General features: G+C 57.7%; 9 protein-coding genes across 9 annotated transcripts; 4 read left to right on the plus strand and 5 right to left on the minus strand.

Annotated features, from left to right (window-relative positions):
- Window positions 1-683: 683 nt before the first annotated feature.
- On the minus strand, window positions 684-3,023 carry MFIFM68171_01142 (uncharacterized protein; the record flags this gene model as incomplete). Its single annotated transcript, XM_071056564.1, has 3 exons — window positions 684-1,272; window positions 1,344-2,036; window positions 2,101-3,023. The coding sequence occupies 3 exons, from the start codon at window positions 3,021-3,023 to the stop codon at window positions 684-686; spliced, it is 2,205 nt and encodes a 734-aa protein (XP_070912665.1).
- Window positions 3,024-4,284: 1,261 nt separating this feature from the next.
- On the minus strand, window positions 4,285-6,023 carry MFIFM68171_01143 (uncharacterized protein; the record flags this gene model as incomplete). Its single annotated transcript, XM_071056565.1, has 2 exons — window positions 4,285-5,458; window positions 5,677-6,023. The coding sequence occupies 2 exons, from the start codon at window positions 6,021-6,023 to the stop codon at window positions 4,285-4,287; spliced, it is 1,521 nt and encodes a 506-aa protein (XP_070912666.1).
- Window positions 6,024-6,717: 694 nt separating this feature from the next.
- Window positions 6,718-8,261, plus strand: TIF1 (translation initiation factor eIF4A; the record flags this gene model as incomplete). The annotated part of the gene is made up of 5 exons (XM_071056566.1): window positions 6,718-6,754; window positions 6,922-6,996; window positions 7,065-7,133; window positions 7,196-7,554; window positions 7,608-8,261. 5 exons carry the CDS (start codon window positions 6,718-6,720, stop codon window positions 8,259-8,261), a joined length of 1,194 nt encoding a protein of 397 aa, XP_070912667.1.
- Window positions 8,262-9,001: 740 nt separating this feature from the next.
- On the plus strand, window positions 9,002-10,681 carry MFIFM68171_01145 (uncharacterized protein; the record flags this gene model as incomplete). The annotated part of the gene is made up of 7 exons (XM_071056567.1): window positions 9,002-9,055; window positions 9,154-9,240; window positions 9,540-9,574; window positions 9,639-9,670; window positions 9,737-9,785; window positions 9,857-9,923; window positions 10,013-10,681. 7 exons carry the CDS (start codon window positions 9,002-9,004, stop codon window positions 10,679-10,681), a joined length of 993 nt encoding a protein of 330 aa, XP_070912668.1.
- Window positions 10,682-11,539: 858 nt separating this feature from the next.
- Window positions 11,540-13,283, minus strand: MFIFM68171_01146 (uncharacterized protein; the record flags this gene model as incomplete). Its single annotated transcript, XM_071056568.1, has 3 exons — window positions 11,540-11,997; window positions 12,049-13,048; window positions 13,131-13,283. 3 exons carry the CDS (start codon window positions 13,281-13,283, stop codon window positions 11,540-11,542), a joined length of 1,611 nt encoding a protein of 536 aa, XP_070912669.1.
- Window positions 13,284-13,524: 241 nt separating this feature from the next.
- Window positions 13,525-13,767, plus strand: VAS1 (valine--tRNA ligase; the record flags this gene model as incomplete). The annotated part of the gene is made up of 1 exon (XM_071056569.1): window positions 13,525-13,767. The coding sequence occupies one exon, from the start codon at window positions 13,525-13,527 to the stop codon at window positions 13,765-13,767; it is 243 nt and encodes an 80-aa protein (XP_070912670.1).
- Window positions 13,768-14,434: 667 nt separating this feature from the next.
- On the minus strand, window positions 14,435-18,414 carry MFIFM68171_01148 (uncharacterized protein; the record flags this gene model as incomplete). The annotated part of the gene is made up of 2 exons (XM_071056570.1): window positions 14,435-18,176; window positions 18,269-18,414. The coding sequence occupies 2 exons, from the start codon at window positions 18,412-18,414 to the stop codon at window positions 14,435-14,437; spliced, it is 3,888 nt and encodes a 1,295-aa protein (XP_070912671.1).
- A 1,895-nt stretch (window positions 18,415-20,309) lies between these two features.
- Window positions 20,310-21,728, plus strand: APN1 (DNA-(apurinic or apyrimidinic site) lyase; the record flags this gene model as incomplete). The annotated part of the gene is made up of 1 exon (XM_071056571.1): window positions 20,310-21,728. The coding sequence occupies one exon, from the start codon at window positions 20,310-20,312 to the stop codon at window positions 21,726-21,728; it is 1,419 nt and encodes a 472-aa protein (XP_070912672.1).
- Window positions 21,729-22,066: 338 nt separating this feature from the next.
- BUB1 (protein kinase) lies at window positions 22,067-25,787 on the minus strand (the record flags this gene model as incomplete). The annotated part of the gene is made up of 3 exons (XM_071056572.1): window positions 22,067-24,252; window positions 24,301-24,703; window positions 24,792-25,787. 3 exons carry the CDS (start codon window positions 25,785-25,787, stop codon window positions 22,067-22,069), a joined length of 3,585 nt encoding a protein of 1,194 aa, XP_070912673.1.
- Window positions 25,788-26,210: the final 423 nt, after the last annotated feature.

Genomic DNA, 26,210 nt, shown 5'->3' on the forward strand with positions numbered 1-26,210 from the left:
GCATGCCGGTGTCCAAGTGGCTTTGCTATAGGCTTCTCAGTAATCTGGAACTGCGAATTGGCTTGCCTCTTGTCGTTCAAGAGAACGTTCAGAGGAGAAAGAAAAGCTGGGATTGTCAGCTTGCCGGGGTCGGTCTGCGACTCGGCGGGATTCAGTGGGACGGATCTGGAACCCATGCTCAGCCACGCTTACCGAAACGGCACAGGCGTCGGTGCTAAGCTCAGGCAAACTAGTGTAATCCGAGGGTGACGGCGTCTGTTGCATTTCATGCGTCAAGAATGATACGGTAGGGTAGTTACTGGACATTCTGAACGTCTGGACGTAGTCGTATGCCGCACACTGTGCACGACCGAGCTTTGCATATCACCACTTCGCCTAGTCAGGCTGATCTCTCCCCAGTGCAAACGTCATGGAGCCCAGGGGTCAGCTTCTGGCCCACCCGGCCGAACCCTGCCGCGCGTAACCCTCCGAAAAGCCGTCTTGGCACGATACTGCAATACTCGGGGCACCGCAATGCAAAAAACAAGGCGTTACACTACACAAGCAACCGGATTCCTTCTCCACCGAGAAGTTGAAATCTCGTCCGTGTTAAGGTCTTTTACTTTCTTCTGCTCCGACTGTGGGTACTTGTAATCCAAGGCTGTGGACACGACGATCACCCAGGTCCCTGCAGGAACCGGCTGTCACCTGCCTCGGGTCCCTGATGGACCCCTGGGCGGCTCCTTTGAAACCGAAGTGTCCCTAACCAGCAGCTTCACCTTTCCCTCGCCAATCTCGACGCCCTGTGACAGGATGTCCACCTCCTCCTTCTCCTCCTCCTTCTTCGTCAGCGTCGCCCCGTCGCGCGATAGCGACCGGTCCCAGCTCCGCGCGTCGATGCCCAGGATGCCGCCCGTGCTGTTCCGGTCACCTGGCACCGAGAACTCACGATACGCATACCGCCACTCGTTGAGGAAGCTTCGGACCGCCTTACCGACCTTGTCCTTACCATTCTTGCTGTGGTGGCCCGTGCCCGTGATGGCGTAGATGGGCCGGCTCTCGTTGATGTTCTCCATGAGAATGCCTTCGAGATACTCGACTGCCTCCTCGGGATGCAGCCCGTGCAAATCTACGTAGATCTCCGGGCAGCTAGCGCTGTCCTTGTTGCGTTCCTTGTATAGCTGCTGAGCAGCTTCGCGGTGCGCCTTCCGCATCAGCTCGTTCTCGCCCTGCCCGCGCAGGCTGAGCGCCTTGGCCGCCCGCGCGTCGTTGCGGTTCCATGCCTGAGCAGCACTATTCCCCAGCCACACCATGTCAGTATTGCCCGCCCATCCGGGGGTGGCGGCCTAGGGGGAGTCACATACCTCTGGAGAAACTTGTTCCGGAGACCACCGTGCTTGATGGCCTCCTGACGCGCCTTGAGGTAAGCCTTGTTGGCTTTCTCGCCCGTCTCGAGCCAGGGAATGTGCTTCGGGTTCGGGATAGCCTGAGCAGCGGCGCTGTTCTCTCCGTTGCGGATGCTGGTCGAGCTGCCGTTGCGGGCAGCCCTGCGGTTCTGCTGGGCGGACGGGGTCGGGGAAGGAGACATCTTCACAATGTCCGCTAGCGTGTTGGATGCGAGGTTCTCCTTGGGGCCGTGGCCGTGGCCGCCTCGTTTGCCGTGATGCTTCTTCCCCTGTTTAACCACAGCAGCCCCCAGGGACGGAAATGCGTCTGCGTCGTCTGGTGAGGGAGCAGCTTGGGCGTGGTCCTTTTGCTGATGCCGGCTGCCTGGCCGGGATCGAGGGCGATCTCCGGCGTAGCCATGGTGAGACTTGAATCCTGGCGGGGGCGTTACCCCAACCGCAGGGTAATTGGCCGCGCCGCCGAAGATGGGCATCTGATCGGGAGTGCCGGGCTTGAGCGCTGGGAAGTTGCTATAATCCTGCAGATTGACAGTTGCGTTGTGGGTTGGCGGCGTACTGGAGCCGTCAATCTGAAGCCGGTTCACAAGGTGTGCCGGGTCATGCGAGAAAATACACGTGCTGCCAGCGAGACAGTTGCCCGCAACCCAGTATCTGGATACATGTCAGCGCCAAAAGCAAAAGCAACCTCGGTTCCGGGACTCTCCCTCCCACTCACTTGCAGATATGGCTGCTCAAGTCGTGACTGAATCGACAGTCGGCACGCAGACACTGCCCCGTAGACAAGTAGAATTTGCAGATGACGCCCGTCTTTTGTTGGTCCGCCGGAGTTGCCGGGCGCCCATCGGGGGTCATTGCTCTTCCGATAACCACTCGGGCCTCCTCAGCCTGAGCGGCCAACGCGAGGTTGTCTTGCACCTGTGTGTCCATGATGGCGGCAACGGTAGCACTAAGGTCGTATCCGTGCATGGCAAGAGCAGCACTGATTTCCTCGTCCGACTTGCTCTGCCCCAGAATAGACCGTAACATGTCGTAGGGGGTCATATCGGTCTGCTGCGTTGAAACAAATTCAGGGGCACTAACGTTTAGCCCGCTCGAGGCGCCAACAGAAGATGTCACACTGACGGCATCGTCGCTCACGAGCCAGTCCACATTGTCAGACTGGTAGTCCCCAAACACCTCTTGCGACGGCGCGTCGTCATTGGCAAACTGGTATGCGTTCAGATTCGGGCTGTGCGGTACAGGAGCTGCAAACGCCAGCCTGGGGGAGGGCCGCGGCGAGCCGAAAGGGGAAGCAGTCGACGACATTGCCCGACCGAAGGGCGTGGGGACGAACCCTGGCGGGGCAAGCGGGCTGACGCCCAACCGAGGCGAGCTCGAGAGAGGGGTTCCAGAACCACGCCACGACGCCGGCGAGGGCCGTCGCAGAATGGTCTGCCGTATCGGTGGCGGGGAGGTTGCGCTCCCCCCTCCGTCTCGATACCTCCATAGTGCATCTAACACAGCATTTTCCAATGCTTGCCCGGTCAGGTTCGTCTTCTCTTTCAGCAGCTCCTCGAGCCTGTCCGTCTTATCCTCGTCCTCGATGCTCGGGTCCTGCAGGACCGGGAGGCAGATCTCGTACGTCTCGTCGGAAACCATGCTTTAGGCCGGCCAGGGGCACACCGGAACGAGTCGTAGACGCGGTGAATTACTCGTGAATAGGTAGGTAGCCGATATCGGTCAAAAGTGATGCTCGACGCAATCGGTAAATCATCAAAAGGAAATGAAACGAAGCACGGCGCCAGAGGTAGCGGGGGAGAAAAGAGCGTGTCTATGGAGGTGCGTGCCCGAACTGCACCTATATCGGGCGGCGAGCGGAGCCTCTGGGCTAACGTGCGGAGACGCAGGGCCGGAACGACGGCGACGACCGCCTCACCGAAAGACAACGAAGGGAGGCGGGATTCGTAGTTCAAAGGGTGTCAAGGTAGAGGTCGATGCAGCCGAGATCGTCTAGGGGCATGTTGTCATCCTCCTGCCGGATATAATCTCGAACGGCGTTGCGCGTAGTGAGAATCGAGAAGCGGGCGTGGGATTACGAAACAAAGACGGGATGGTTCAAGGAAGGTCGAGAGTGGAAATGTTTTGTGCAAGAAAACAAGGGAAACAAGGGAAACAAGAAGGAACAGAGAGTGGGAAATCGGGCCAAGAATGAAGCCGAAGCTGGGTGTCAGGAGAGGCCAGGCAGCCTGCGGGTTCAGCTGAGATCAGAGCGGCGGGGGACGGCAGCGAAGAGGTCTGGAGCATCCACTTGCACAGCTGCCAAAAGAGACGGCGGTGGTGCTGAGGGTGGAGAGTTTGGGGTTCCCAGTGGGAGAGGAGGGAAGCGTGGGGTCCTTTTGGGGTACAGTACACACCGACGCCCGGCCGTACTGTGTGAAACGGGTTGGGCCTTTTCGCTGCGACCTGATGCTGGCTTGTGCTGCCCACTGGCTGCCCACTGGCTGCGCAGCCTCATGGCGGGGGGTCAGCAAGCTGATTGGCTCAATGCAGTCACTCATCAAGATCATACAGATCACCCAGCAACCTCCATCGAGTTCTCATGACTTTTGTCCAGGACTAGCGACGCTAAGTAGCAAGATTCCCAGAGGTATTGCTCGTCGACGCAGATATCACCTGTAGTCGGCCCACCGCCCGGCTGACAAGCCTGCGATTTCGCCGCCTTTCTGGAAACAGGAGCCATCGCAAGCTAGCGGAACGGTCTGCACAACCACGAGCGAAATTATCAGCCCGAGCCATGGTAAGTGTTCTGTGCTTCTATGGCCGCGTCCCATGTAAACTTTAGAATCTGGCACCCCGGCCGAGTCGTTGTCTGCAGCTGGCATTGAACCATGCAGATGCTGTAGGTTTATGTTGGCGCCGACTACGGCATCTCCTCTTCGTCCTCATCTCCAAAGCCAAATCCAAAACTGAATCCGGTGCTCTTCTTCTGCGGCTGGTCTCCGGTGGCGTCATCAGCGCCCACCACTGTGTCCCATCGTCTCTTCCTCTCTGCTAACTGCCTGAGCCCATCCTCAAGCAGGCCGGGACGCTCCTCCCGAAGCCGGTTAACAAACAGGCTGTAGGGGTCTGAGACCTCGTTCTTAAATCCGGATACCTGGTCTGCCTTGTCCTTCAGGAAGGACAAGACACCACCAAGATGGGACTCGGGCACAAAGTTCTGTGTTAGGGCGATCCCATCCTCGAGGTTCACCACGAGATGCCACCATCCACTGGGCACATGGAGAATCTCGCCGGCCTGGCAGATCCCTTCCTTGCATTCCGGCATCTTCCTCGCTTCGGCGTGGAACTCCAGGAGCCATTCGGCAATGCTTAGTGGGCTGGTGACCTCGCTACTGTCCTTCGAGACAAACACCCCGGGGACCGACGTCGACGGCGGAAACATGATCCAGTACTTAGCACCTTGAATCACAGCGTTCCAGGCACTGGTTGCGTTGGGGTCCTTGTGAAACGTAGATCCGCTGCGCTCTGGGCCGATGATGAGCCAGCGGTGCGCCGGCCGCTCGGCTCCTAGAAACTCGAAGAGATCCGGTCCGAAACAGTCGGGCTTCCAATACGCGGTCCCCTCGCCTTTACCAATTTTTAGCGACATCTTTTCGGCAAACTTCTTGTCAAATAGGTAGAGGGGACTCTCGTCTTGGTTGTCGCGCATGTATTGACAGTAGGTTGCAAATGACCAGTCCACAGCCTCTGCTCGGAACACAACATCCCCGTATTGGGAAAGGAGGCTGTCTAAGCTCCAGGACCTCATCGCTGGCCAAGGCTGGATGCATTTTGTGAGAATGAACGGCTTCTTGCACCACTTCTCGGCGAACTCGTCGTACGAGAGGTCCTCAAGCCTATCAATCTCGTTGGCTGCCGGAATTTGCTTCGTGTAATGTCGCAGCGAGATATGACTACACACAAACGGTCGGTGCAGAACATCGGAGAAGACATTGCCGCAGTCTATCCGGATCCTTTGTCCGGGGGACAGGCCCAGAACCGTCGCTCTCCAAGAACCGCGCCACTTGAAGGAGGATTTCTTGCCCAATTCTGACCTGGCGGCTTCGTCAACAATGCTCATGACCAGCAAAGCCTCCATCACCCGTGCGGCGCCCTGATCCTCTTTGAGCCTGACTAAGGCCTTTAGGGTCTACTCTCACCACGAATTCTATCTCGAGATACTGGGGCCGCTACCACCCCTGGTCTGGGCAGCTTCGGGCTCCAGTCACTCCGCAACCAAGATATGTCGGTGATCGGCTGGGGCCCAACTCACTCTAGAAAGATTGCCTTCCAAATATCGTCGGACATGGAACAGGCAAACAGGAATCTGCATGTGTACCCCAGCAACCTCAGAGCCCGCTTATCCAGAAATTCGAGAAGCTGAACGAGCATCTCGTCCGGCAGCACCTGCAAAGTTCCCGAGAACGTCCGTGCATCGTCGCCGTTGGAAAAGTACTTGTTACCCAGGGGCTTGATGCCAAGGGGGTGCGGCGGGATGGGTGAGCCCTCGTTGGCATCATCGATATGGTCAGTCATTGCGTGACTCAAAGGATGACTTTTATCGCCATCCTTGTCAGGCCTAATATTCCGAATTTGGCGTGGATGTGAAGGTAGGAGCATGACTGTCGAATCACATTCACTCTGGGGAACTTGTCTTTGCGGCGGTGTTTAGTGTAAGACTCGGTTATCTACTTAAAGTTGCCACGAATAAGTCCTCGGATCGGTGAGTCAGGGACGGTAGGTAATGAGCCTTGAGCTCTGGCGTGTTAAGCCGGCCGGTTTGAGGGCACCAACGCCCCTCTCTTGCTGAAAAAAGTTTAGGTAGGTAGTAGGTTCACAAAAAATTTCCAAAACTTTGCAGCTTGGTGACTGGCTTTTGCCCCTGTGGGCACTTAGAAAAATTGCAGTGGTCGCGTACACCGTCGTCCATGCCCCAGTGCCCCACCATACCGTGTTGGATGGAGGGGTTGATGCCTTAGGCCCTCACAAATTCTGCTCCTCCCAAGGAATTTTTATCGCTTCCCCCCCTCCAGTTCAGGCTCTTTCCTCTCCGACTACCTACTACAAAGTCAAAGGAACAAACAACCACAAATACCACGATTTACATAGATCCGAACGTTCTCAGTAGCGTACTGAGAACCGCGAATCTATATTTTCTTTCTTAGAACTCTATTTACCACGAGACCTTCTGCAGCGCTCGCGCCGAGTCGTCTGCGGATTTTTTTTTTCTTCGCTGCCCCGCCATCTTCAACTGCATTTCTAGATCTAAGCCGGGCTTGGATCTGGAAATCTCTGCGAAACCTACACCGCAATCATGGCTACCGACAAGGGACTCGAGGATGTCCCTGAGGGTACGTTTGTCCACGATATTCTCTGCACAGGGGAGATACCGTTGTCCAGCAGAGTGTGCGCTGCGCAGAATGTGCGCCGGCTGCTAGGATCCCCGCCCAACTTCCACAAAACCCCCACTCCGTACAGCACATCGAGCATGACGGCTGACAAGGTTTTCGCACCACAGGACAGATCGAGTCTAACTACGATGAGACCGTCGACTCCTTCGATGAGATGAACCTGAAGTCCGAGCTGCTTCGCGGTAAGAGCTCCTGCCGGCGAACAAATGTGCGGGTGACGATTTAGGCGGCGACCGCTAATGCGTCCAAGGTATCTATGCTTATGGCTTCGAGCGTCCGTCTGCTATCCAGCAGCGCGCTATCATGCCGGTCATCAAGGGTAAGCCAAAGCAAAGCTTTTCGCTCTTGCTCTATGGGTAGCCAGCGGCTGACAGCACCTAGGCCACGATGTTATTGCCCAGGCCCAGTCCGGTACCGGCAAGACTGCCACCTTCTCCATCTCTGTTCTCCAGAAGATCGACCCCAACGTCAAGCAGTGCCAGGCGCTCATCCTTGCGCCGACCCGTGAGCTGGCCCAGCAGATCCAGAAGGTTGTCGTTGCCATCGGCGACTTCATGAACGTTGAGTGCCATGCCTGCATTGGTGGCACCAGCGTTCGCGATGACATGAAGGCCCTGCAGGATGGCCCCCAGGTCGTTGTTGGCACGCCGGGCCGCGTTCAGGACATGATTCAGCGCCGCTTCCTTAAGACTGACGCCATGAAGATGTTCGTTCTCGACGAGGCCGATGAGATGCTTTCTGTAGGTGCTGCTTTCTGAGTAACAGACTGATTCGGGTGTTAACGGTTCCGCAGCGTGGTTTCACCGAGCAAATCTACGACATCTTCCAGCTGCTACCCCAGTCTACCCAGGTCGTCCTTCTCTCCGCCACGATGCCCCAGGATGTGCTCGAGGTCACCACCAAGTTCATGCGCGACCCCGTCCGCATCCTTGTCAAGAAGGACGAGCTCACCCTGGAGGGTATCAAGCAGTTCTACATCGCTGTGGAGAAGGAAGAGTGGAAGCTTGACACTCTGTCGGATCTCTACGAGACCGTCACCATCACACAGGCTGTCATCTTCTGCAACACACGCCGCAAGGTCGACTGGCTCACCGACAAGCTCACGGCCCGTGACTTTACCGTCTCTGCCATGCACGGCGACATGGATCAGGCCCAGCGTGACCTGATTATGAAGGAGTTCCGGTCCGGCTCGTCTCGTGTCCTGATCGCCACTGACTTGCTCGCCCGTGGTATCGACGTCCAGCAGGTTTCGCTGGTCATCAACTACGACCTTCCCGCCAACCGCGAGAACTACATCCACCGCATCGGTCGTGGCGGTCGTTTCGGCCGTAAGGGAGTTGCCATCAACTTCGTTACCGCCGAGGATGTGCGCATGATGCGCGAGATTGAGCAGTTCTACAGCACCCAGATCGAGGAGATGCCCATGAATGTGGCCGACCTGATTTAAGCACAAACATCTTCCTCGTCTCACATTACGCGTTCTTTCTCTCGGCTTTACCTCACACATACCGCACATTGGCATTAGCATCTCGCACTATACTTGAGGGGCATTGTGTCGCGGTCATCTGGTAGAGGAGAAAGATTTTTTGGAGTGCACGGCTGCTTTCCCTTTACTTTTCTTTCTTTTCTTTTTTTTTTTTTCCCCCTTTTTTTCTTTTTGTTGCGGGGGTCCTGGCATCTGGCGACGTTTGTCCACCAAAAAGCGCAGATAGGAGGCTAGCGCCTGCACCTTAATCGGTTGGATGGTGCTGAGTGCTCGCATGCTTATCAAGGGAAGGCTGGTTTTCTCTTTTCTCAATTGGTTTTGCCGGCTTTCTCAGTGTCATATGTATCCAGTGTCAGGGCGGTTACCAAAAATGCGAAGTAGACTGAAACCCAGCAGGTGGACAGGATCGTGTGAAGATAAGGACTTGGTGAACTGCATGCATGTCAGGGCATATTGGCTCTTGTGAGAGGGATGTGCAAGGAAATGTAGTAGTAATCCACGCCTTGACAGAGATCCCTCGATAAGCGCATATCTCATTCAGCTGAGCAGCCCCACTCGGGTCCGTTTGGCCCACTTCCCTGACCCGTCAGACTCGAACCCCAAACTGGAACAACTGGTGCTTTGCCCGCCTTCCGACAGCGCCGCCAAGAGTCCGCCGATTCTACCAATTCTACCATCATTCCTGGCCGTCGCCGGATACAATGGAGCGTGGGCTAGACCGCAGTCTTGACGAGATACTTGCCGAACGCAAGCAGGTGCGTTTACGATCCGTCTTGCTCTCCTCGCTCTCTTCGCCGTTCACGAGCGAACCATCGAGGACATCGCCAGGCTGGGCTAATACGCAAGGCTACAGAGCGGCAGGTCCTCTCGTGGCAATCGAGGCAACAACAGCGGCCGTCGTCGTGATAGGTCGGACTATCCTCGGGATGGCGTCAGAAAGGTACGTATGGCCTTGCCCTCAAGCATGCTCCCCGTCGGTCAGGCGCAATTGCTCAGCCCGTGTGTTGGTGCACAACGTGCTAGGTTTTTTGAGCCCTCTCTCTTCTCCTTCCCCTCCAGACATATTCGCTCTTCTCCGGCTACCCTCTCTCGGACGTTCGCGGCGCAGCCATTAGCACGAACTTGTGTGCGCGTGTGCGGCGACTCGATGCGGGCCCAGATCGGATCCCGCGCCTGGGGAAGGTAATCACTCAGTTGAATCATGCCGGCTAACAGCTCCCGACTTGTTTGGCGGGACAGCCCTTCAGAGACGATGCACCGCGGAACCTCGACTCGTGCGTATATACCGAGACCGTCACGCTGCGCATGAGGAACAAAGCCATTGACCGGGTACTGCAGCGAGTGGGTTCATGACAAATTCGAGGACCATGGTATGTTTTGGGGGAATACACTACTGCTCCGCAAACGAGATCGTAATTAACAGTCATCATACACAGGGAGCCGTCGTTCTGCCCCGAGACGACGATACTCGCCCGAGCCGTCTAGGTACGACCGCACCGCTGCACCGCCGCACCGCTGTCCGCCGAGAGCTGCACACTGACCAGACAATCTGCTAGCGACTCCAGAGGCGCAAAGCTCCGGGTGGACAACGTCCATTACGAATTAACCCAGGAGGATTTGGAGGTGAGCATTGGAAAAAGAAAACAAAAACCCCCAGCAAGTCCAACAGCGCAGCCCGCTCACCACCCCTCTCTTCTCTTTCTCTCTCGCAGGGACTCTTTAGCCGAATCGGCCCAGTCATCAAGGTCGACATGAAATACGACCGCGCGGGCCGCTCCGAGGGCACCGCCTTCGTCACGTACGAGTCGCACCGCGACGCCACGCAGGCCATCAAGGAGTTTGACGGCGCCAATGCCGCCGGTCAACCTATCCGCCTCACACTGCTGCCAAGCGGGCCGCGGCGAAACCCCTTTGACAGCGCCGTCGTGCCCGGCCGCCCGCTCGCCGAGCGCATCACGGTGCCCGAGGGGCGATCGCGTTCCCTCTCGCCCCGTCGCGAGTCGGACGAGGAGGCTGCCCGCAGGGGTGTCGATCGGTATAGGCCTGGCGGCGGCGGCGGTGGAGGCAAGGGGAGCCGCTCGCGCAGTCCGCTGCCTAGCAGGCGGAGGGATGCCGGTCGGAGGCCTGGGGCAAGGCGGGAAGGTGCCGGTGGTGGTGCCGGTGGGGGTAGACGCGGGGATCGGGGTGAGCGGACGGCGCGGGATGGACGGCCGCGGAAGACGCAGGAGGAGTTGGATGCAGAGATGGAGGATTACTTTGGCGGCGGGAACGCGCAGCAGGATGATGCCCCCACGGCTGCGGCCGCTACTGGGGCTGGGGATGCGAATGGGATGCTGCCGCAGCAGCAGCAGGGTGGAGATGATATCGATATGATCGAGTGAAGGAGGGAGCGAGTTCCCGTTCATTGTAGAATGAACTAAAGGGTTAACACGGGTGTCTTCTCCTCTCTAAGATTATTGGGCGTAGGGAGGATATATATATGAATTGGCTGGGTTGCCTGGGTAGCTAGTTCTTCGTATTTGTTCTGCCTTGCTTTACTCCAGATTACGAATGGTGTATTGTATTCCCGCCCGGCAGCTCTTACTCTTTCTTATCCATGTTCCGGTAGAATGAATTATCCTTTGTTCCTCTGAGATTCTCCTTGGTGGTGATTGTTCACTTGCTCCAGCTAAGATGGCACCTCGTTGAGCGTGATGGTGGGTGATTAAGCCTCTACTTGGGTTATGGTTCTCTGTGGTCTGGCAGGCGGGTAGGCAGGCAGGCAGGAATGTCCTGTTGCTGACTGGAGTCTGGCTTTCAAATCGATGACAGATATAGCCCGGTAGTCAGGAAGGGTATCGTAGGTTGTTCACGGTCCGACTGCCATATGGCGGTTGTTGTAGAGTTTCGGGGAGGGAAAGAAACGAGACGTTTCTAATGCCCTGGTTTATAGGGAGGGAGGTTATTCGGGGTGATTGAGGCCACCTGGGCAGAGCCGGGAAACCATAGCATGTTATACATTGCGCCGAGCGGATGGGGACTGCAGTGCTATAATGCTTCCGCCGGTATTAGGAGGCCGGGTTCAGAGAGGAGAAGGTGTCGAGCAGGAGAAGCCGATTGAATTTGATTCAGAATTGGATTGGGGGCTTGTCGATGAAAGGTTGGTTAGGACGCTTTCCGGCGAGTTGAAGTAGACGGAACCTCCTATCCGAGCAATGAGATGCAGCCAACGCGGGTGGCACGCTTAGCGTTCCCATTTTTCACAAAGGTTTGGAGGAATCGAGGTTTGTGGAAACCACATATGAACGGGGCGCGTCAAGCTTGCTGGCGACAGTGTTGACGTCTGGGAGTGAACCGTATGCCGAGAGGTATAAACCTTGGGAGGAGACTGCACCAAACAAAGCTGGCCATGCCTCGGCCAAGTCGTCTTGAGGCGGCCAGGGAGTAGCACCGGATGTCCCAATGGCGACGGTAGGGGAGCTCGCGCTATAGCACTCCCGAGGCCAGCACAACTCTGATTCCTGCTCCGGACGCAAAGCCGGCTCGACGAAGAATTGTACGTACGACCCAGGAGCTACGATGCTCCCAGTCGAGCCATGATCACCGTGGAAGGATTTGATAAAGTCCTCTAGGTCTTGCTGCTCGCTCACCGCTAGTCTAGTTTGGGGGTCCAACGAGAGCAGTCCCTGCTTGGAGCCCCAGCCACCACCACCGCTCACTGTCCATGTGTGTTAGGGTTGTAAAGTAGGCGTGGGAGTGATGGACTCACAGATCTTGCGGAATTGGCAGCCGGCAGCTAGGAACCCGTTCGTGGCCTCGAGCATCCGCTTGGCGAGGGCCGGTTCGTCGAGCGGAATCTCGTAGTTCTTCGAGTATAATGGCTCAAGAGGGGCCGGCCACGAGCGTAGACGGTCTTCAACAACATGAGCGGGCATGATGAGCGCCCAAACACCAATGGGACCAGCTGCGAGATGATGGCCGCGCTGACCCAACTGTGTCTGGCGCTCCTTGAGGAGTGCTGGAATGATAGCCTCCAATTCCTTGGACGCCGGGGCCGATGTTCCATTGATATCAATCTGGCGCAAGATGTTCCCCAGACCGGCAACGATCCTGCGCGCCTCCGTCACGGGCACGAGGCGGGAAGCCACTACGGCCTTCGGCAACCGCTCAGGCCGCCCTCCTGGAGACGCCGATCCAGTGTCGATGGCTTGCGTTGTCCTCTCCATCCTTTTCACCAAACGCAGGCCTGCTGCGCCGTCGGTTTGCCATAGATTCGCAAAGAGCGTATGGGGCCTACCATTGCTAAAGACGGTGTTGGCGAGGGGGAGGTTAACTTTTAGCTGCCCAGTACGTTTGACCTGGGTGACCTGGAACTCGAGACATGACTGGGCGCCCGCTTCGACATTCCCCTCTTTCCAAAGGCCAGGGAGATTACGCAGCCCCCCACAAAGAATGGATAGGCCTTCGGACGAGGCGTAGGAGTTGCACCGGCGGTCAAACCGCGGAACCTCGTCGACAGCAGCGCTCAACACGTGGATCATTTGTTGCCGCGAGACGGGGTTTCCGACAAGACCAGAGTGCTTGAGTAGCCGCGAGACAAAGGCAGTATCCTCTAACCACGACGCCAGAGACCTAGAAGCTAGGATGATGGCGGCATCTTCTTGTTGCTGGGCCGAAGCGCATTCGGCAAGCTCAGCATCGGCATTGGAAGAGCCGTTGCGTTGCGTATCGCCTGACTTGGAATTTTTAAGAGCATTAAGGGCTGCTTGCTAAGTCCGCCTCGTGTTGTTTAGTCCGGACATCCAACCACGAACCTGCGCGCCGTTTCAGCACGGTAGAGCGGGTTCTCACCTTCAACTCAGCTTCCGGAGCCCGCGACGGGTCCAGATTGACCGTTATGAAGTGAAGCTTGGCTCGGCTTTGGAAGCCATAGTAAGACAACGAAACTCGCCCAGGGGACAGGAGGCGTTCCCTCATGGAACGAGGACAAATACGAGCGAGCATTGTCGTTGTATCATACTGTGCGGTTGAGGTCCCCGGTAGGTACAAGAAAAGTCAATTCTAAGGGAAAAAGTAAACATTTCACCTCGGTGGACGCTGCCTGGTCCGTGCTCACCCCCAATTATATTATCAGCAGCCCAAGTGACATCATCTCACGGCTCGTTCACCTCGTCGCCCTCAGAACTCGCTGAATTCGTCCCAACCATGTCCTAACCCCAAGCAAACAAACCAACAACAAAAAATAATGGCCACGAACTCGAGCCGAGGCAACTCCATCGCCGCCCACGACGGCCCCAACGTCGCCACAGCAACACCCCCGCCGCCGGTCCCGTCAGACTTGAAATCCCAGATCTACCAGCAAGAGACAGCCTCAACCGACAAGTCGGTGGGGTTGCACGTCTCGGGGCAGGACGCCGATGCTGTCGCGCCGGGGGGCCATGTAGAGACCGTGGAGGAGGTGGACAAGTCTGAGCGGAAGGGGCGATGAGATCCCAAGCAACAATCTCAAATACGAGGTGACCAGGGGGGTTTTATTAGGTTTGCTCGTCCCGAGCGCATGAGGAACATCCGCGTCAGGCCGAGGGCACTTCCGGTCACAAACCATGAGGCCTGGACGTTGTCCCTATTAGACGCTAGCCTCTTGAGCGATGTACTTTTTATGCCTTACGACTCCATGGCACCAGATCATGCATCAAGAGGAACACTGCACAGCTCAAGTATACAGTGCCCACACCCATACATGTATATTCTACCTATCTCATCATCACAATTATCTGGTATCATCGCAGTCCGCTCTTAAGGAAATTCCCCAAACAAAACAACAAGATTTTGCAACAGACATGCGTCCGCCCAACACATCATCATCAGAAGCCGCCCATCCCAGACCCCAGCCCGAGTTTGCTGTGCTGTTGTCTCCAGCATCGAGCTCGCCCGAGTTTTGTAATAAAGCACAGTCCAAGGGAAATACCAGCCAAGCCATACATACCGTACCATACCATACATACCTAGGTAAATTAGTATCCATATACTCATCTAATCCCTCCCTCCCAACAACAGCAACAACCACTTCTCCTTTCTTTCAACCCCTTTTTGCTCAATCCAACACACCCTCATCATCCAACAGCCCCTCCCCCCCAAATCCCAAAATCCAAATATCACATAACCACACACTTCCGATTCCTCTCCTTGGCCTCCTGCATGCTCAGCACACTCAGCCCCAACCTCGACGGCCCCGCCCTCGACGGCGCCCGGATGCTGTGCGTAGTGACGTCGGTCCACGCGGTGCTGGCCGCGTCAAAGTCCCTCTCTTTCTCCTTCTCCCTCTTCCTCCTCCTGCTCTTGCTCCTCATCGTCGTCATCGTAGTCGTCGTCCGCCCGCTCCATCCCCTCTTCTTGGCGTCGGCCACGTTCTTGGCCGCGCTCCGCTCTGCGCGGCTCGCCCGCCGGCTCAGGCTCGGCACCCGCCGCGAGAAGCTGCCCCCTCCCGTGGACGTCGACCCCGGCGGGGGCGGCGGGATGTTGAGGACGAGGTTCCCCTGTCCCGGCGCCGTGCCGGGACCGCCGGCGCTGAAGGTGGTATCGAGACGATCCGGCGCGGGGCGTAGAATGGATGCTTGTGTCTGAGGGCGCGGGTGGCGCGGGACAGGTGCCAAGATGGGCGTCTCTGCGCGCCGGCCAGACGTGCGTCGGTCCGGCGGGTCAAAGGCACCCGAGACGCCTGTGGGCGTGCTGATGATGAGGGGCATGTCTTCGTCGGGCGGTACGGGGGATGAGTCGTGCGGTCCGCGGGTTTGCGGCTCTTGGATGGTGGTGTGCGAGTTGAATTGCTGGAGCTGGGGTTGTGCTGGGAAGGGGAATGAGTAATGTGCCTGTTGAGAGACGGGTCGTTGGTAAGAGGTTCGCCGCCAATCGTTTTTGCCGCTCATGCCGTTGTCGTCGTTCGATACGCGCGGCAGTTGGAAGCTGCCCGATAGCGGCCGCGGTATGCTGGTGCGGTTGCTGAGGCTTGACAGCTGCTCCGCGGTCGGGGCGGGCGGGAACGACTGTAAGACAGCCTCATTATTATTGATAGGAGGAGCTGAGTAAGGATACCCAGTTGTTGCATGGCTGTTATTGGTTGCGGTCGGCTGTATCGGCCAGGTCCTCGACACGGAAACACGTCGTACCAGCACATCCCCGGCGGAAGGGACGCTACCCGAGGGCGGTATTTGCAAGTTGAGAGAGGCTGGGGGGCCGCTCACTGGTGAGATCGAGCCCGGCTGGGTTCTGGTACCGGCAGAAGCTTCCTCCTGCGTTGTCCTCGGAGGTGACGCAGGTGAGACCATGCTCATTTCGGTTAGGGAATCGGGATTGCTCATCGCCCGGCCGTTGTTCGGTTCTCGGGAGACACTGTGTCCCACGGGCGGCATCGCAGGCGAATCCGGCGGCGAGACGTCGTAGATGTTCTCCCCTTCAAGATACCGTGAGCTCCTGGATGTTGGCCGCGTTACGGCATCCTCGTGGAATGATCGAGAGCCTGAGGCCTGGTTACGTTGGTGGGAAAGAGCCTGTGGGATCGGGGGGACTGGCGGCACCGGCGGACCAGCCAAACCTTGTGGGAGAGGGGGAACAGGTGGCACTGGCGGAATATCGGAGAGTGAGGGAAGTGGCGGGACTGGCGGAATTGGGGAAGAATATCGATTGGCGGCGGCGGTTGTTTGAGTGCGCCGGGGTTGCTGGTGCATAGATGCCGATGAGTTCCGGTTCTGCTTCTCTCGAGGCTGTGGTGGGCTTTGATCCGGTGGACGCTGTGTGCCGGAAACGGCACCAGAAGGGATAGCGGCGTGCCGGAGGAAAGAAGGCAAATCGCCTGGGTCTTCCTTCTGATAAGGGGGTGGCGGAGGAACCCAATTGTCGGCATCGCTCTCGTGGGGGTGTTCGGCGCGGCCGTCCGCTCTCCGATATACAATGTGTCCGGCGGCGGCGGCGGCTGATGGGTGCAGCCGGCGGTTGTTGGCAGCCGCGGTGGCGGCGCGACGGAGCGTTGTCCCCGAGCGAGGACTGGCATGCGCATACGGTGCATCCAGGGCCTCCTGCTCTTCGATGGACTGTGTCTCCGTTTCCTCGGGTTCTGCCGCAGTCGGCTCGATCCTTCTACTGGGAGGAGCTCCGATACGGCGAGGGACAAGCGGGTCATCTTCATCGTCCTCGGTGCGCGCCGAAGACTGGGCAGGTAGCGGCGGAGGGGGGGCTGCGTTCGTCACGCTGCGCATGACAGCAGCGCTGCGACTTTGTCTCTTCTGGGCCACTGTCCGTCGGCGAACGATGGCGACCTCTGTGGCCATGTCGCGGTGCTCTTCCTCGAGAACCTCCGGCTCCTTGGTCCCCACTTCGATGGTACATTCCTTGACAGTACCGTTCCGAACACCATAGTCAAAATCCAGGAGGGTGATCCGGCCACCGTCAACAAAGTCGATCCCCTCGTCATCTGTCACACATATGTTCGGCACAACCCCGCGGGCTGCGACGATCAATCGCTCCTTCATCGGCGAGTCTGCAAAATCTGCCACAAATTTGACCATGTTGACACCCTCAAGCTCCCCAACTTTGTACCCCCCAACGAATGTGTTCCTGAGCTTGTCACACAGGATCTGCCACTGAGGTACCCTCGCCGACTCGTTGTTCTCCTGCATCCGAGACGAGCGGGTCGAGGGACCGCTGTTTCGGCGAAAGAGCCCGCCGGCATTCGACCCGCCGTCGACGGCGGCATTTGTAGCATCGGGCACTGCGTCTAGGTCCTCTGGTATCCCATAGAGCCAAATCTCCTTGCCCTGGAAGCCAGCCGAGACGAGCTCGCCATGATATGACGCCGCAGGCAACGTGCACGGAATCAGCTTGGCTTGCGACGTGGGGCTCGGAACCGGCCCAGTAAAGTACGTCGTGCCGTTGCGCAGATCGTCGATGCGCACTGCCCGGAAGGTCTCGAAGCTTCGGTCGTAGGTAAACGTCCAGCTGGCTTCCTCATACTTGCCGTTCTGGATCAACACGGCATGGCTGCAGTCGCGGCTGGTGTTTGGAAAGAGAATCGATGTAGTCCACAGCGCACTAATATTGTCGTCGGCCATGTGGCTGCCGGGGTCGTAATAAGGGGCGGTCAGGATCACGGTATTGGGCGGTGACGAATGCACAGTCGTGCCCAAGATCTGCGTCCCATCGAATGAGAACGTGAGGGCATCGACACCGTCGCACTTGACCGCTCTCCTCTCTGTGGCCAAGGCGCCCGGGTTCAACGAGGAGACCTCGATACCTCCTTCGTATGCAGCGGCGAGGACGGAACCGCAGGGTGACAGGGCAATGGCACGAGGGCTGTGGTCTAGGATCATGGATTGGGTCCTCTTCGGTGGCGTCTTGGTGAGATCGTAGATATCGACTTGCATCTCAGTCAGCAGAACAGCAAGCATGGATCCTTCGTCGTTGATGCACGTCGCGACGGGGCGGCGCAATATCTTGAGTTCCCTTGTAACGGCGATCTCGGATCCGCGAACATCGATGACATGTATCCTAGACGAGTTGTAGGCCAGTAGATGATGGCCCTTTGGTGAGGGGCTGAACTGGATGCCCTCGCCGCCGGGACATGACGAGGAACTGATCGAGTTCGAGATGATCTTTATGACGGTCTGGCTGGGGCGGAGGTAGGCCTCGAACAAGTTGCGCTTGATCTCTTTGGCGAAGAGCCGACGAAGCCTGGGCAGATCGTCGTCGCTGGCGGCCTGGGGAGGCCCGTTGTGACTCGTGGCATACGACGGACAATTCGCCAAGTGATGCGCGTAAAGATGCGCTTGCTGCGCGACGCTCCTCCATTTCGTGTTGAGCAAGGCCAGCGATGCGAAGCCATTGCAGTCTGTGGCCTGGAGGATCCTGGGTTTGTCTGTTAGCGACATGCACCCACGAGACACAGGAATCGGATGGACGGAGCAGTGGTGACGCAGGAACAGAAAGGCCGGGCATACTGTTGAATGATCTCGTCGGGAAGTCGTTCGAATGCGGATGGCCCGTCATCGCTAACATCAATCTCGGTGTCGGACACGATGGGCATTTTCTCGATCGACGATCTTCGGACCTCCCCGGCTTCGGCATCTGCGTCGGTGGTCGCCATCCCTGAGAGCCCCCAGGCTAGATGTGATCACGGCAGCCGGTTGTCGATGGGAACTATCATGATCCGTCGCTGCGGCTGGCCATGAGGGGGGGTTACGGGTTTCTGAATCGTGACACAAGCAAGAGACAAGGGAGGCGCTGCGGAATAGCGCTGGCGCGGCCACTGAGCGTTAAGGGGCGGAATGTAACAATGTCCCGACTGCCACGGCGATCGAGAGGTAAGGCAAGGTAGTCCTGTATTCGAGCGGCCCAGCTGCAGAAAGTACACAATGCTTTACGGGTAATTGTTGGGGGGCGCGGGATGTTGGCAGGGCACGAAGGATGGCACGGCTGGAAGAGGTGCCTTTCAGCACTCAATGAGGTGCGCCAAGGCTTTGTAAGCCACACACCACCGCCAACGCTCTCTAAACTGCTTCGCTTGTCGCTGAGGGAGACCGGAGGGCCGAGACGGGATCTACAGTGGACCTGTCGATGATCGGGAACTGATCGTCGTGCATGCAATGTGCGCGCTCGGGTCGATGAGCAGTGTATAATACCCAGAGAGCCCCTTATTGATCGTTTCTCATATTGGATGGCCGAGGCTCGTCGACTCCGAAGCCCTATCCGGTGCGAACGGGTCTAACGTAGTTTACACTACGACGGCAACGGAACGGCCGACCCAAAGGGGCGATATGTGGCTTGGTCCGCCCTTGGCCTTGGAATTTTCTCCGTGTACTCCGTACATTACTAGGTACTGCACAATCCATAGGATCGAAAGGTAGCCGCCGAGCTGGCGACCCAGGCCGGGCGGGAACGTGCCGCCTGCAACCTGGCGTTGCTTTTTTGCTTTGCTTACCTTAGAGTACAGAGCAACGTTAACTGCACCAGCTCGAGAACTGTCAGAACCTCAAGTTTCTGGGCTTGTTAACCTAAAAACCGCCACTGTCATCAGCAAACCCCGGGTGTGGATCGCCTGGGTCCTGAAACAAAAATAGCACCGCCTTCAACCCGACAAGACCTGCCATTGGCTGTTTGCCTCTGAGGCTGGATCGAAGCACAACAGACCATGCTCGGCTGAGGCACGGCCAGGAATCTGAATGAACCATCGCGGTTAGCACGGAACCGCACAGCGTGTTGGGTCGAGCAGACCGCCTCGACGCTCAAGTCAGTCTAGCGTCTGCCTTGCAGCGCTTACCGGCCTCGTGGGCATTGCGTGCAGCTTTGCTTGCAGCTCAGGCAACGCCAACAGCATGTCGTGGAGGCGTTTCGTTGCAACTCGGGTCTTCCAGCGCCAGGGGACCTGCGACATTACGACCGAGGAAAGGAGCCGAATGCTACATGGTAAAATCCTGGAATGCGGAGATGTTCCGCGGACCCTTACTGCAGTGCTCCGTAGGCATAATCAAGCAACGGGAACCGGTCGTATCCAGAACTGGGGCTCCGAAGCTGATATCCCTTTCGCGGTATAACTGCCGATGGCTGCCTGCTCTGCCCTCCACCCAGCTTATCAGCTGGGCCCGCCGCAATTGGGCCGCGACTAAACCGCCAGCTGAGGCTGCGGCCAATTAGCAAAGGTCAAAGACCGGCAACCCTGGCTCGACACAAGATGCACAAGAACCTGGAGAATGACCGGATGACCCGCCAGGCTGAGCCGTTTGCGTTGCCTCAAGTGAAAGTGACAAGGTGGTTTTGGCAGTGCCAGGCCAATCGACCAGTGACAGGCTTGGAACTTGGACCATTGCAATTAAGTGCTTACAGCACGCGTATGCATCACGTGATGTCGCGGCGCGTCCCAACACCGCGCCATCTGGCTCGGGTTTGAGGAGGCACTTCGTGTGGGCCGGCTGCTTCACGAAAAGACATCATCCGCAACAACCACGGTCAACTAATTTGAATTTGGCCATTGGCTCTTTCACAATGGTCCGGCAGTCGTCTCGCAAGGCCGTGCAGTCCAAGTCAGTGGTGTCGGAAGCCCACATTGAAAAGGCAGTCGTTGCTACTTCGGTCAACGGCACAAAAACCGCCGTGGCCGAGTCCAAGGTTGAAGTAAACAAAAGGACGGTTTCGAAGCGCAAGGCCACCCGTGCTGAACCATACATTGACGGCGAGGAGCTTGAAAACATCGACCCCACCAAAGACCAGGAAGAGGCGGAAGACCAGCCCCAAGGGGCCAAGAAGCCTGCGGCCAAGAAGCGCAAGACCGCCTCCAAGAAGGACGCCAACGACAACATGAGCCTAGCAGCCCGGACAGCGGTTACCTCGCTCAAGCGGGGGATGTGCATTGGCGCCCACGTCTCCGCCGCCGGCGGTGTGCAGAACGCGATCCAGAACGCATCCAACATCGGCGCCAACGCCTTCGCCCTCTTTCTCAAGTCGCAGCGCAAGTGGGCAAGCCCGCCTCTCGCCGACGAAGCCAAGACCCAATTCCATGCCATGCGCAAACAGCACAACTACAGCGGCAAGCTCATCCTCCCGCACGGGTCCTACCTAGTCAACCTCGCCCAGGCCGACGCCGCAAAGGCTGCACAGGCCTACGACAACTTCGTCGACGACCTGCAGCGGTGCGAGGCGCTAGGAATATCACTTTACAACTTCCATCCGGGCTCCACCGGCGGCGCCAGCATGGAATCTGCCTGCGCGCGCATCGCCTCACAGCTCAACAAGGCGCACAAGGCGACCGAGTCGGTCGTGACCCTCCTCGAGAACATGTGCGGCAGCGGCAACGTGGTCGGCGCCCGCTTCGAGGACCTCCGCGATATCATCGCCCTCGTCGAGGACAAGACGCGCGTAGGGGTGTGCATCGACACGTGCCATGCGTTCGCCGCGGGCTACGACCTGCGCTCGCCCGAGGCCTTCGAGGCGACCATAGCCGAGTTCGACAGGGTGGTCGGCCTCAAGTACCTGCGCGCCTTCCACCTCAACGACAGCAAGGCGCCCTTCGGCTCGCACCGGGACCTGCACGCCAACATCGGCACGGGGTTCCTCGGGCTCCGCGCCTTCCACAACATTATGAACCACGAGCCGCTGCAGGGGCTCCCCATGGTGCTCGAAACGCCCATCGAAGAGAAGGGCCCGGACGGCAAGATGGTGGAGAACAAGCAGATCTGGGCCGACGAGATCAAGCTGCTCGAGAGCCTCATCGGTATGGACGTCGAGAGCACCGAGTTTACAGCGAAGGCGGAAGAGCTACAAGCGAAGGGGGCAGCTGAGATGAAGAGGATTCAGGAACAGGTGGACAAGAAAGCCGAGAAAGACGCCAAGAAGGGCACGAAAGGCAAGAGGAAGAGCAAGAAGAAGGACGAGGATTCGTGTGACTCGTGTGGCGAGAGCGACTAAGACGTGATTTCCTCGCTTGCATAAGTGCCATATAATTCATGACCGTGTATATGTACTTCTTGTACGGAGTTATGGGGGGGTATTATCTTAGTACCTAGGAAAACGGACCACTTCGCTTAAATAGGGATAGAGGCCTGGGAGCCAATACAGACTGATACCTCGCAGGAGAAGAACAAATACAGAATAATGATACCCATCTTCCACACGCAGCCTCAACTCCGTGTGTTGCCGTGAATCACCACTCCCTCCCAAAGGATATCAGACATCATCACTAGAAAATGGAAAAAGGAAAAGGAAAATGAAAAGGAGACAGACGGCAACGGAAGAAAAGGAGACAATCACTTCCTCCCCCGAGCCCACCCTTCAACCTTCCCCATCAACCCCCTCAACCCAACCCCTCTCTCACAGTTCCCCTCCAACCACACCTCCATCTTCTCCCTCACCCCCCGCATGCTCCTCAGGACAGGCATCTTCCCGCCATCCTCATCCTGCACATGCGCCCCGGGGTTAAGTAACACGTCGAAGCACTCGGCCCAAATCTCGGTCTGCCAATACCTCTTCAGATTCTCCCGGATCCTATACCGCCTCCCCCCGTTTCCCGCCGTCGCCAACCCCCCGGAATCACACCGCACCGTCTCAATGTACTTCCCAAAGAGCAGACAATGCAGCGTGCCGGCAAGGCCATGATAGTCAATCTGCCAGGTCCAGGGGCGGCCCTCGCGCATCTCGGCGCAGTCCTGCGCGGACGTCTTCCAGTCAGCGACGAACTGCGTGTCGGGCCCGAACGCGCGCATGTCGATGCCGCGCCCGAAGTCGATCAGCGTGATGCCCCGGGCGGACCAGCCGCCGGCGCCGGAGGGACGCCACTGGGCCGAGAGCGGCTCGTCCGAGGAGCCGAGGCGGAGGAGGCAGTTGTCGGCCTTGATGTCGCCGTGCAGGATCTGCTTGGCGTGCAGGGCCTCGACGGTGCGGAGCAGCTCGATGGCGAAGAACATGGCGAGCTGCTCGTCCATGACGCCCGAGGCGTCGCCGCGGAAGAGGTTGACCACGTCGAGGAGCGTGCCGTGCGGGTAGTAGGGGAGGAACAGAAAGCCCTCGTCCTGGTAGAGATGCATTTCCAGCGCCGGGGATAGGGACGCGGCGGCCCGGTGCTGCGGGCCGAGGCGCGAGTGAGCGAGGCGCATCATGTAGAATTCCCAGGGGGTCGGGGGGTCCTCCATCTTGAGCGCCTCGCGCTCGTGCCGGTGGTTGTGCGCGCTTGCAAAGGTGCCACGGCCCATCATGGCTACGGGGTTATTTTCGTCGTTGGGGTTTCCGGAAGAGGAGGAAGCGTCCGGGCATGTGTTCTCCACGAGGTATACTGGAGCAAAGGCGCCTGCGCCGAGTTCCTTTCTGATGATGTACTGGGTCTTTGTGCTCGGGAACTCGAGGACGACCGAGGTGCCTAGGTTGCCTGCCTTGTCGGTGCTGTTCCTGCTTCCTTTGCCAGCGGCTTTGGCAAATTTGCGGATCTCGACCCCTTTTTCGTACTTCTCGTTCCGGTGGTCATAGAATCCTTCGTAAGAGCTCAAAGGAGGATGGATGTTTGCTAGGATTTCGGCTCGGATGCTGTCGTCGACAGGATTGCACTGAGCGTCCTTGATAACTGGGCCTTTGGGGACCAGCGCCTTCGGGGCAAACGGTTTGGCTGCTGATGCGAGCTTCGCTTTTGGGAGGAGCGGCTGTGTGATCTTGCTCTTGGGCAATTCCTGCTCGATTGCTTCCCGCAGCGGGCTGCTCAGTGGCGATAAATTAATGTTGTCGTCGTCTTCTTCTTCTTCTTCCTTTTCCTCATCTTCCTCATGCAACGCATCCCTGTCGTGACTCCTAGATGGTGTCTTGCCGTGCAGAGTAAAATCCAGGGACGTCTCTGTCCTCTCTGTGATGGGCGTCATAAAGGGGAGTCGGTTGTTAGCCGCCTCAACGGGGTCCCTATACGGCCGCCGTGTTGGGACGTAGTCTTCTGGGGGTATTGGCACAAATACGGTCCGGGTCCGAGGAGGTTCGTCTAAATCATCGCCTTCCTCGTACAATTCATCCTGATGACCGCTCCTTTCCAACATCGCCTCCGCAGACTCGTGTACATCGATCAAATCGGACATTTGAGTGTCGTTCCTTTCGGTGACATCTTCATTGAAGCCAGGGATGTGCTTCCGAGTTGAGAACTCGGACCACTCGCTGTTCACGCTTTTCGCATCCGAAGTCTCATCAGCGCCTTGCCGCGCGCCATCTTCGTCGTCTACCTCGTTTGAGGGGATGATCTGCGTAGTCCCTGTACTCTCGGCGCCGCTGGTATAGTCATCCGACTCATAACCGTGCTCATCGTCGCCGGCGTCAATCCCTTGAGCAGCTGGTTTGAGTGGGGCGTTGAAGATATCATAGATGTCTTCGGTTGCTGCCTTGGTGTGCAGCGTCATGGTAGGCTCAGCTATTGATCGCCGTTTCTTGATCTTGGGACCTGACGGCGAGTCCAGCTTCGCTTTGACTGCCAAGATGTTAGAAGCGCTCATCAAAGTTGCCAGGGTCGACTGACTGATTTGCGTCTCATTGACTTCGATCACCTTCTTCTTCCTCGGCTTGGCCTCCTTCGGATAGATAGGCGCGCCATTCTCGTCAAGCCTAACAACGTCATGGTGGATCACTAGTTTCTCGGAGACCCTGTTGGCCAACGCATTCACATCTGGTAGAACATTCTCGTCTGTGAAGGAAGGTAACCCTTCTGGCACCTCGTCCTCCCACTCGCGACCGAGCCAGCCGCGGTTCGCAGCCCAGACCTCCTCAAAACTGAGCTCAGTACCTGGCTCGTCAGGAGTCGGGTACACGACCCGCAAGTCGACAAACACGCGCTCTCTCTTGCCGTTGGCCGGGTTCACTGTTACTTGGACCTTGGCATGGTGAATCGGAATGTGTGATTTGGAAAGCTGGCGAGACATTGACTGAAATACAAAATACGCAAAACCGCCATATATTAGTCCTATATCGATCAACATCTGGCAGTGATTGGGAGCGAGAAGTGCCACATACCGGATCTCTGAATACAGCCAGCTTTGCGCCGCTGCTCTTCTTTCCACCTGCCTTTAGCGTTTCTCCTGCCCACGGCTTCGGTTCCATGACGTTCTCCTTCTTGCGATCCGACAGAGACCCAATGCTCTCCCATCCCTTAGATCCCGCTCCCCGGGACGACATTGCTGGCGCCGTTGTTGCAGCGTCCGCATCGGAGAAGATAGTTAACTTGGACCGCGCAGGCTTCGACGACTGCCCGCCGAGCCCGCCGGGCTGTCTCGGGGCTTGAGGATCGTGTGCCGCCGCCGCGGCTGCTGCTGCAAAAGGGTCGATCTTGGCTGCAAGAGCCGGCCGAGCCGCTGGCAGGGCCGGAGATGACGGGCCATCTGCGTCACCCTGTTGTGCCCGCCGTTGCTCGAACTCGCCAAATTTGCGCAGCAACCGTGCCGCGGGCCGCGCCTCACGCTCAATGCCCAGTTTGTAAACCTCCTCTGCCTGCGCCCAGCGGCCAGCGCCCTCGAGCCAAGCGGCATACTCCTCGTAGAACAGTGCGAGCGTCTCGCCGATCGAATGTCGTGATAGGAAGACAAATGTCTCGCGCGGCGCGTCTGAAAAGAAATTGATGTAGTAAAGCCACATCTTGAGGTAGCGGGGGTCGTTCTTGTACTGCGCAGAGTTCACGAACGTCTTGGTGGCGCGCTCGAGCAGCGTATGGAGTTGCGATTGCGGTGTGGCCTGCGCCGAAGGATATGCGTCTAGTGTCCAACGCACATAGCGGTCGAAGATGTCGAGCGGGTCATCCGACTCGGAGATGGTGGCGATTTCGGCCTCGAATTCAGCGCGGATGTCATCGTTCACATCCTTGGTGTCCAAGGGTGTTGGTGTTGACTGTGCGTGGAGAGGAGAAGGGGAGAACAGTTCGGCAAGCTTCTTGGCAGACCGGCCACTTGGGAGCGCCTGGATGTTCTCCTTGTGGCCCTCAATAATGTCAAAGTCGATCAGATCGTTGGAAGCCATGCTCGTGGCAGGATTCGCCCAATCTTGGCGGCGGGCGTGGGACGAAGCAAAGAAACGAGTGGAAGATGTCGTCCGCGAAAGAGCGGACAATAGAGAGGAGTGTTGTTTACTACCGAATTTCCGTTGACCTACCTAACTTCATGTACTTGGGAAGTGTCGCGCTTGCACATGTGTGGAAAACGCGTCGGACTGAGTGTGGAGGGGTGATTACACTTGCCTGTTTCTCTCAAGTTTACCTAACGTAAATAAGGTATTGTGGGATCACTGTAGCAACTACTCGTGCTACGCCCCACTTATTTTTGTCCCCTTGGGGCGCTCCTCAGCAAAACGGCCAAACACCAAAACGGCCAAATACACAAACCCTAACCCTAGCACCAAGTCTTTTGGCCACCCTAAATGTTTCTAACTTGATCTAGTGCAGCT

The sequence above is a fragment of the Madurella fahalii genome, assembly GCF_045866475.1.
Source record: "Madurella fahalii IFM 68171 DNA, scaffold_1, whole genome shotgun sequence".
Classification (NCBI taxonomy): Eukaryota; Fungi; Ascomycota; class Sordariomycetes; order Sordariales; genus Madurella; species Madurella fahalii.